The sequence below is a fragment of the Belonocnema kinseyi genome, chromosome 7, assembly GCF_010883055.1.
Source record: "Belonocnema kinseyi isolate 2016_QV_RU_SX_M_011 chromosome 7, B_treatae_v1, whole genome shotgun sequence".
In the NCBI taxonomy this organism is placed as follows: Eukaryota; Metazoa; Arthropoda; class Insecta; order Hymenoptera; family Cynipidae; genus Belonocnema; species Belonocnema kinseyi.
The window spans coordinates 104,099,201-104,109,323 of NC_046663.1; the positions used below are offsets into that span (position 1 = coordinate 104,099,201).

Here is a 10,123-nt window from a genome sequence, read left to right on the forward strand (position 1 = left end):
TTTTCTGTATAGACACTGCCATTTTGTACAGAAAATTTTATTTTTATAAAATAATTAAATTTGTACTGTTTTAATTTTTTTGTTGAGATTTATAAATTGATATTGTATGTTTAACGATATAAGGAAAACTTTTTACGAAGTCGAATTTTTTTCTCTTTTAGACGTTCTTTTACAAAATTTTAAATATTTTACGTAGAGCAGACGCATATATAGATATAAATATAAATAAAAGTATTTTTTAATCAACAATACTAATACTTTTAATGAATAAATAGTTAGCTAAAAGCAGCTTCTCTTTCTTAACAACATTTGCAATTTTACAACATCTTTACCATAAAATTATTTGGTTCATGAAATAACTTTTGAAATAATGAAATAATTTTTTCATGGTTTTGAGAAATATTAAATTATTTTCTAAATCAGTCGTGATGAATTTATTAAGCAAACAATTTTTGTACATAGTTTAAAATATTGTCCTGAATATACATTAAGAACACTATAGTTTTTTATTCTTTATAATGTATTAAAATTAATAAAACCATTTTATTCTGTTAGATTATGAGTAATAGAAGCTAGCATTTTGTTTTTCGATAGAAAATAAGTAATAATGTTTCTTATTTTTTATATTTTATTACTTCTAATGTATTTGAATCAATCAGATGATGTCATGGAGTGGGAGTATAGAAATCGGAATTATATCAGCTGATCCAGAAACTATCGAGTTGCCTGCTTGTGCAACCAATCTTCGTCACGGATCATGGATCATGACCAGCTCAGGTATTTTGCACGATGGTGAGCCTATCGTCGAACTCTATGGCGTAGATCTGGACACATTAGAAGAGGGAAACACCCTTGGAGTTATGAGAACATCCAATGTAAGTTCTTAATAAAATTAATAACTTTTTTCAAACTTCCTACAAAATAAATTCTTAAACATCAAAATCTTCTAGTTCAAAAATGGAAACTATGTTAAAACATTTGGATGAAATGTCTAGAAGAAATTAAGAAATAAAATCCAGGGTTGCTACAAAACCTGGAATATCTGGAAAAGTCTGGGAATTTTGAAAAAATGTCTTTGATTTTTTTTGCATCTACTTTAAAGTCTCATTAATTAATAATTATTCTGGTACTTCATGGCGAATTTTAAATTTGCTAATTCACTTTTTTTGCTAGTAAAAATATATAATTATAATTCCAGATTTAAAAAATTGTACATTAATATTAGTGAGAATTGTTCACAATTAAATAATTATTTCAAAACCCTTTAAATTTACTGGTTGCGTAGACTTTAATGGATTTATTTTTTGCATAAAAGATTTGATTTTATTCACAGAATATATAAAACAATTTCTATGCCTTGCAATAATATGTTTTCAAATTCTCATCGTCTTAAATATTGAAAATATTTATACTTTGTCAGTTCAGGGTGGATGAGGATCATCCCCATTCAGAAAACCATAAAATTTGATTAGATTTCACGTATCTCGCTATTTTCGAGAAATTTCGAAATTTAGGAAATCTGAATACTCTGGAAAGATCGATTTAAAAAACTACGGTATTCTGAAAGGGTAACGTTTTCATATAGAATGGTAGAAAATTATCGATTTGGGATTCTAGTTTTCCTGACTTTTCATAGAAATAGGTAATGTATTCATTAAAATATGTTAAAATACGTACTATCTAACAAAAAAAGTTTAAAAATTAGGAAAAAATAAACCTTCATTTTGGAGTCATAAATTTCTCTATATTCCTAAAATTTTCGTAAAAAGTCATTACATTGTATAAAATCCTATTAAAAATTATGTACCACTAAACAACTAACCTGCTTTTTCGTGGAAAATTGTAGCTATTCATAATGCTGTACATAAATTTGAAATTTTCTGAAAAGAAAATGTGAAAAACTGCATCTATTGGTTCCAGACGTATATTTTCGACAAACAACTATAAAAAATGAGTATTGTGTTGTACATTTGTATAATTTTTCTTAGAAAAATAGCATTTTTCATAAAACTTCGTAATTATTCCGTAAAAATCTCGATTTTTCATATTTTGTAGTTTCCATTTCCGAATTATTAGAAAATTCATCATTGTCAACCATCATCTGTAAAAACGAAGTTTTTATAAAACGTTTTGCATGGCCGTACAAATTGTTCCCAACTGATTAATAATGCAAGCCTCCAAAGTTTTTTTTAGAGATCTGGTAGTGGTTTTCTATATAATTTTTTGCGTTGAAACCGAATCCTACCTCAGAATTTGCCTAGTTCGTCAAGTTTTTGAGATAAACGGGGTAAAATGGGCATTTTGGCCAATATGCATGCTTTATAGCAACAGCACAACAAATTCCAACATAGTAGAATCTATTGAAATTAAATAGAATTGGCTGCATTTTTTAAAAATTTAACAAGCCATTTTTTTTTTGGTAGGTCTGGAAAACCTGAAAAAGTTATGGAAGTTTGAAACCGGACTTCTGTAACAACCCTGCACTGTCTCGAATACTACAAAATAATATTAATAATAAAATAATATCCCTGAGATGATATACTAATTTTCTCATACAATTTCAGAGCGAGCTTATTTTTTACGTGAACGGCACATCTCAAGGAGTGGCTGCAGTAAATATTCCCACAAGTGTATTCGCTGTAATCGATATGTATGGTAACTGTGTTCAAGTTACAATAACTCAACCAAGCTTGACTCTCTCGCTCAGCGAGCCAAAAGATGAGGCTGAAATTAATAATGATTACGGTTTGGAAGAAGCCCCGAATTCGTCAACGACAAATTTAGTAGCCAACTTGAATGTAAACGTTAATGTAAATTTGCCCAAGAATCCAACCACCTCAGCGATAAGAGAAGACAGATTGAGGTTTCATGAGAGGGTTGGTACTTTGGTTAAATTATCTAACAACGCAAGAACTGCAGAAAGACGGAGACCTCTTGATGAATTTAATAATGGCGTGGTGATGACCCACAGACCCTTGCGAGATAATGAGCTCTTTGAGGTATAATACTGTTCACAAATATCAATCAATGAGAATCGTTTTTAATAATTGGAACGGAACTAATACTGATCATTCTATTCTCTTCAACAGATTCGAATAGACCGATTAGTTGACAAATGGTCAGGAAGTATAGAAGTCGGAGTCACAACTCACAGTCCAACTGCTTTAGAATTTCCTGCAACGATGACCAATATGCGTTCTGGAACGACAATGATGTCTGGATGTGGAATTTTAACAAATGGGAAAGGCACACAGAGAGAATATGGAGAATTCAACTTAGATGAGCTTCGAGTTAGTATCTTCCATTTCTCAAATTTATTTATTTCCATTTTGAATCCGTCTAATTTTCAACTGTTAAAACTTTAACATTTGAATTTCCAACCTAGTTTGATTAAAACAAAATTAACTTCTAGGAAGGTGACAGGGTTGGAATGATCAGAAAAAGTAACGGAAACTTGCACTACTTTATCAACGGTCTCGATCAGGGAATTGCAGCAAAAGTTCCTACTTCAGTCTGGGGAGTTATCGATCTTTATGGGATGACTGTGAAAGTCACGATCGTCGATCGAGATGAGAGAGAGGAACAAAATCTGATAACGAGACGAAACACGCTACATTTGCAGTCTTTGAATGGTTGTAATTATAATTATATTATTGGCGTTTATTTGGTCGATAGAGTTAGAAATTTTAGTTAATACATTGTTTCCCCGTTTAATTTTTAGAAGCAGAAGAAGAACCCTTGGAAAGATTAATGTTTCATCCCTGTTGTGGAACTCGAGCTGATGTAATCAATAATGGTCGAACTGCACACAGGCCTAAGTAAATTAAATTAAATATATTTTCGCCATATTAAACGTCTCACGTTTCAAACTGAAAATTTTAAAGTTCTTTTTTTGACTGAAAACTTGACTTTTTTATTTCAATGTCCGGTAATTTTTTTTTGTTTGATTTTATTTTTCACTGCGGATATGACAATTTTTACATAAAATTTTTAATCCCTTTTAGTGCTATAGATGATTTTAATAATGGAGTAGTACTAACTTCGAGACCTTTGAGACCAAACGAGCTTTTTGAAGTTCGATTGGACAAAATAGTTACCAAATGGGCTGGATCCATCGAAATTGGTGTTACCAGTCACTCTCCAACGGAACTAGAATTTCCCTTCACTATGACAAACGTCAGGTAAGCTTACTTTTTATTTTTAGTCCAAATTAATTCTTTAACTTTAGTGGTATTATAGTCTAAGTTTGAGAGATATTTTTAAGGCTTATGTTTAATGAATTATAATCTGAAGTGAAATGTCTGTGAAATCTTTTAAAACCTTTGCGAAATTTAGTGTACACTGAAAAGTCGATAGATCAGCACCTCGGATGTTTATTATTTTACTGCCTTAGATCTGGCACGTGGATGATGACTGGCAACGGGGTGATGCATAATGGAATAACGATGATAGACCATTACGGCCAAAATCTAGACAGGCTGCAAGTTGGCGACAGAGTGGGAGTGATGAGAAAGGATAATTCCACCCTCCACTTTTACGTAAATGGCGCCGATCAAGGCGCCGCAGCAATGAGTGTTCCCGAAAGAGTTTATGGCGTCATAGACTTGTATGGACAAGCAGCTCAAGCTACAATAGTCGACAACACTGATTTTTACAGCCCAACTACAAATAATTCTAGTTTTAGTAACACTACGTTATACAGGTAATTTACTTTCTCAACTTCTTCGCTTCATCTTTTTACCCAATACTCTAACTTATTTTGTAATTACGCCATAAATCCTTCTTCCAGCGACTTGCGTTTTCACCACATCCACGGGAAGAATGCCAGGATCACAAACAATGGCCTAACAGCCTCGAGACCTCGAGCATTAGGTGAATTTAATGATGCGATCGTTATAGCCAACAGAGCTTTACGCGATGGGGAAATGTTCGAAGTTTCAATTGATAAAATGGTTGATAGATGGTCCGGAGCGATAGAAGCAGGTATTAGAAAATAATAAAATTAATGAGAAACAGTTCAAGGTTGATGTGGTATTTAAGAATGCACATTAGGCATTATTTGCTTAACAGGTGTAACAGCTATAAGACCAGATGAGTTGGAATTTCCATCGACGATGACTGACATTGATCATGATACTTGGATGCTCTCCGGATCGACTGTTATGCGCGACGGTGTAACTCTCAGGAATAATTACAGCTGCGATCTGGACAAACTTACGGAAGGAAATCGTATTGGAATGATGCGTTGTGCGGATACGAGTCTGCATTATTATCTGGATGGAGTCGATCAGGGTGTTGCCTGCACTGGACTCCCGACACACGTTTATCCCGTTATTGATTTATATGGACAATGTGCTCAGGTAAATTATAAATTTATTTTTCATTTATAATTTAAAATATATTTTATTTAACGCGAGTTTCTGCTTTCCTCGTTTCTGCGTGTGTATTCTGAACCCGCAGAGTAAGTCACTGTTCGTGGAGAGTTGTTTTATCGCCCTAGGTCGGTAAAGTGCACTTTTCAATGTATTCGCTGTCGCGCTTGCGTGCGCATAATATACAAAATATACTGAAAATTAAGTAAGATTCGTAAAATAATACCTTCCAGTGATTTATATAACCGTTCCTTTGAATTTTAAATTTAATTTGTAATTTTACGTTTCTCAAGTTAAAGTTACATTGGCGTCCTTTGGTGATGTGTCTTTAAGGCACCTTGCTTATTAATTATTATATATCACCAGAATTCACCATTATTGTATATATTATTAAAAAACAGTATCGTTTGGGAACCCGAAAACTTTGCATAACCCATTCTACCCAGTGCAACACTAGCGAATAACTAATGGACGAACGCGTGTTCCGTAGTAACGACAGCACCACCAATTCTGAAATATTATGTATAAATTTGAATTCAATATTAACAAGAAATCTTTTGGTAAATAATTTATTTTAGACCTTATTATAACATTTTTGATTAATACGAATTGATGTTAACTCCTGCTTTTTAATAACATTGCTCTAATTACTTCAAGATATCTAATTGTTACTGTGTTAGGTGGGCCTGCTGTAAAGGTCAAAGAGATACCCGCCAGTCGTATTCTTGAATATCTTGCAATATTCTATTATTTATATAATATTCCCGAATGTTCTGAACTTTTTTAGGATACTCTAATCTTTTCTAGAATCTTCTGGAATGTCCAGGATTATTATGTTTTTTTTTTAATTCTTTGAAAATTCGAGAATGTACTTGCTTTTTTTTTGAAAATTTGTTCTGTATATTATAGAATTTACACAATATTCTAGAGCTAGAATATTCTCCGGTTTTTCTTCATTATTGTTATATTTCTAAACTTCTGTGTAACTTCTGGAATGTTCTTTACATTTATAGAATACTCTGAAATATTCTGGAATCTGCGTGTTCGTTCTGAATGTTATTAGAAAACTCTAAGCATGTTATAGAGCATTAGGGAATTTTCTGAAATGTTTTTCGATTGTTCCAGGAAATTTTGGAGTTTTTAATCTGTATATCAGATATTCGTTGGAATTTTTCTTGAATATTATATTATTTCCAAAATCCTGTGTTGATTATAGGAATATTCTTGGATTTTCTACCAAACTAAACAATTTTGAGATTTTATTACAATTTTTCTAAAATTATTTGAAATTCTGAAATGTTCTACAATTTCCTCAAATGTTTCTTACTTTTGTAAAAACTTCTAGTTTTTCTGAAAACGGGAGTGCTTAAGATCATTTAGAATGGTCACAGATATGAAAAAACCTAGAAATTAAGGGAAATTCATGGATTTTGAATAAAACTGCAAAAGTTACAGAACTTTTGTAATAGGCACTTTAAATAAATAATTAAACTTCCGAGAATAATAAATAAAATATTAATTTGTTTTATTCTATAATTATAGATTCTACTTTTACAGGATGGCCGCTCGACCGAGAAACCGGGAAATGATTGAGAATATTATGAGCACTGGAAACGACCCTGAATTTACATTTTGATCGGGAATTTTACAAATTTTTAGAAAAATAAATCTAACCAAGTTTTATTTTTAAAAAAGTTTCAATGATGACATCATTCAGTCTACAATGCCTAATTCGAAAATTAGTAGCGTTTGAAGTGTATATTAAATGTTGAACACTTATAATTCCTTAAAAAAATTCTAGTAAGCTGAAGATATATTTAGATGGCCTGAAAAGGTCACAATTAATTTTTAAAGTTTGAAATGATTTCAACAAATTTAAACGAAGTGTCTACATGTCCCCACAAAGGCTGGCTATTCATACCCAATTTCGATGCAACTAAAAATAACTTTCTATTTTGAAAAATTAATTTTAAGAGAATATTTAAAAAAATTTTGAAAAAGTTCCAAAATGGTCGCAAATGAATCTGGAAGATTTTGAGGAAATATTTTTTATTTTGCAGGATTTAAGAAAAAGAATTTAGAAAGAATTCGAAAATTTTTTTAAAAATGTTTAAAAATTCTTTAAAAAATTCAGAAGTAATTTCAAAGTTGAATAAATTTATTACAATATGTAGATGTTTCAAAATTTGGAAATAAAATTTTGAAGGTTTTGAAGGATTTTAAAACTATTTAAAATGAAAATGATTTATCTTTCAATTTAGAAAATGTTCAGTTTATAAGAAAAATGTAATCATTCAATTTTTAATATTTCTAGCTTGAAATTGCCTAAAATAATTTGCAGCTTAGTTTTTATTACTTCAAATGGAAAAATATTTAGCTTCAGAGTTTTTTTTTTTTTTGTTTGACCGTGAATAATGTTTGCGAACCGAAAAAAAACGGGAAATTACTGGGAATTTTTTTATGTAATTAAAACGGCCACTCTGATATATTAAAAATGTTACAAGATTCGACTTCTGGTATTTTAATATTAATGGTCAGGGAATGTTAACCCCTCGCCGTCCTTGTTATTTTTACTACCTCCGCCCAATACAGTTTGCGATAAAAAAGTAATTTGAAAATTATAAGTTATTATTCAGATCCTCTATTTTATCATTCAATTGTTTTAAAATATTAAAAAAAAATTTTTCTTGTTTTAAATAATTCTTTCTTTCCTATGAAATTCTACCTCGAAAAATCAACTGGGTCCCGTATGACCCGCAAGGACGGCGAAGGGTAAAAAAGAAGTTTTGCGGCAACCCTGTTATTCTAAAGCGTCCCAGATTGTTTGAGGTGTCTCTTACTATTCTATAAAATTCCTTAAAAATGTAGAAGCTGGTTGAATATTCTAGAATATTCTTCAGTGTTACTAGTTGACTCGAAACCGTCGTTTTTTGTTACGCATAATGTCTTCCAAAAAAGAGTCTTAATGAAGCCTAGCATTCATAAACATAGGAATTTCGTATAACATATTTTCGAAAATATATTCCAGTTTGTAAAGTAATATTGAGTCGTGTCAATGGGTTGTTACGGTGATTTCAATTTATTTCGTGATTTGTCATTAGGTGACGATCGTTATGCCAGAGAGAAGAGACACGATGACCCAGCAGTATTTGCAGTCGGAAAACAGTACGAGCCAGCAACCCACCTCTGTGATTCAACCTCAAGGCCAAACAGAAATTACTCACAAGTTCCACGAGTCCGTAGGCTTAAATATTCAACTAAATAGTGAAAGAGGCATTGCAACACGATGCAGAGAATATAGCAACGCCGTATTGCTGAGCGACACTCCACTTGAAAATAATGAACTCTTTGAAATTTGCGTCCAAGAAGTCGCTCGAGAATGGAGCGGTTCTTTGAGGATAGGAGTCCTCAGCCACGAAAGTGGAAACTGGTTAACTTCGATGAATCTTGTGCCAGGAATGACCTGTATTCCGGCTGATTCTTGGTATTTAACTGGTGAGTTGAATACCCTAGCGAAGTAGGACATTTCTGGAAAGATTTCGATGAAAGGTCTGTTATTGTAAAATAATTTTGAATTTTAGGCAACGAAGTGCGTCATAAAGGCTACGTTCTTTGCTTGAACTACTGTCCTAGTTTAGACTGGATTAGAGTCGGTGATAAAATAGGTTTGAAACGCACCCAGGAGGGAAACCTGAAGTTTTATATAAATGGAGAAGATATGGGCGTCGCAGCCTCGAATTTACCTGAAATGGTATTCGCGGTTATAGAACTTTTTGGCAGCACGGTGGCTGTCAGCATCATAAGCAGCAAGCAGCAAAACCCAGCAATCTCTCCAAATGCTAGTCTGCGAATGCAAGATTCTTTGGAGTTTCTCTTAGATCCGATGCCACCCACTATTAGAAAGTAGGTTCCTCTATTGATTACTTGGATCGGATTTGAAAGGCGATTAAGCACTTTCAAAAAAACTTTCCGGTTTACGCAGTATGATGCATTTTTCAATAACAATATCTCTTGGGATTACAGTGATGCAGGGATGGAATCTTCGGTTGAAACTTCAGAAGCGAAATTGTTAAACGAAATGATACTCACTCCTACGCAACCCATAAATACTTCGGTGGCAGAAATTGATTTCTGTTACGAATTTCATGAGAATCACGGGAGAAATGTACAGTTGGAAAAGAGAGCCACTGCGAGGAGAGTAGCTAGTTATAATCAAGGTACGTTTAGTATTTATTAGACATGAGTGAATTTAAGGAAATTTTCAAGAGGTTTTAAGGGTTCGAATCCCAATGCGATTATCGAAATGGAACGTGATTATGGAAAGTTTCATTTTTGTTTGTTGGATTGGATATTTTGTCCGTTTTTTCTTGAAAACTTAAACTAAGGCACTTCCTTACAGGATGTCTCGAGTGATCTATGCATAATTTAATCACCTTTCATTAAAAAAAACTTTCAAATCAGATCGAAATCCTAAGGTATGTAGACAATTTGTCTACGGATATTTTTTTCCTGTCGCGTTATCGTGAGATTTGCCATGTCGCATTAAGTTTATTCCAATTTGATGTATTTATTTTCTTAATTATTTAAGAAATCTGCTTTGCTACAAACATGTTATTTGAACATGTTATATATTTTTTATAGAACGTTTCAATGATCATGAAAATTTTCATTTTTGTTAGAAAGTTGTTAAATAATTACGTCTATAGGAAATTTATTTCAATGGGACTTTAAGAGAAGACAAATTAATATAG

At 32.2% G+C, this 10,123-nt stretch overlaps 1 protein-coding gene across 3 annotated transcripts in view; it reads left to right on the forward strand.

The window, feature by feature from the left end:
• The window catches only part of LOC117176130 (neuralized-like protein 4), a 16,125-nt gene that overhangs the window by 1,085 nt on the left and 4,917 nt on the right, over nt 1–10,123 (forward strand). For 2 of the 3 annotated variants that reach the window (XM_033366199.1, XM_033366200.1), the window contains exons 2-13: nt 660–875; nt 2,565–2,999; nt 3,090–3,290; nt 3,413–3,632; nt 3,722–3,818; nt 4,005–4,181; nt 4,394–4,702; nt 4,790–4,983; nt 5,053–5,360; nt 8,474–8,867; nt 8,954–9,275; nt 9,396–9,589. In XM_033366199.1, the coding sequence (XP_033222090.1) occupies nt 660–875; nt 2,565–2,999; nt 3,090–3,290; nt 3,413–3,632; nt 3,722–3,818; nt 4,005–4,181; nt 4,394–4,702; nt 4,790–4,983; nt 5,053–5,360; nt 8,474–8,867; nt 8,954–9,275; nt 9,396–9,589 (3,067 nt within the window). The remainder of the gene's footprint in view (nt 1–659; nt 876–2,564; nt 3,000–3,089; nt 3,291–3,412; nt 3,633–3,721; nt 3,819–4,004; nt 4,182–4,393; nt 4,703–4,789; nt 4,984–5,052; nt 5,361–8,473; nt 8,868–8,953; nt 9,276–9,395; nt 9,590–10,123) is intronic. The other variant, XM_033366201.1, reaches the window with a different exon arrangement.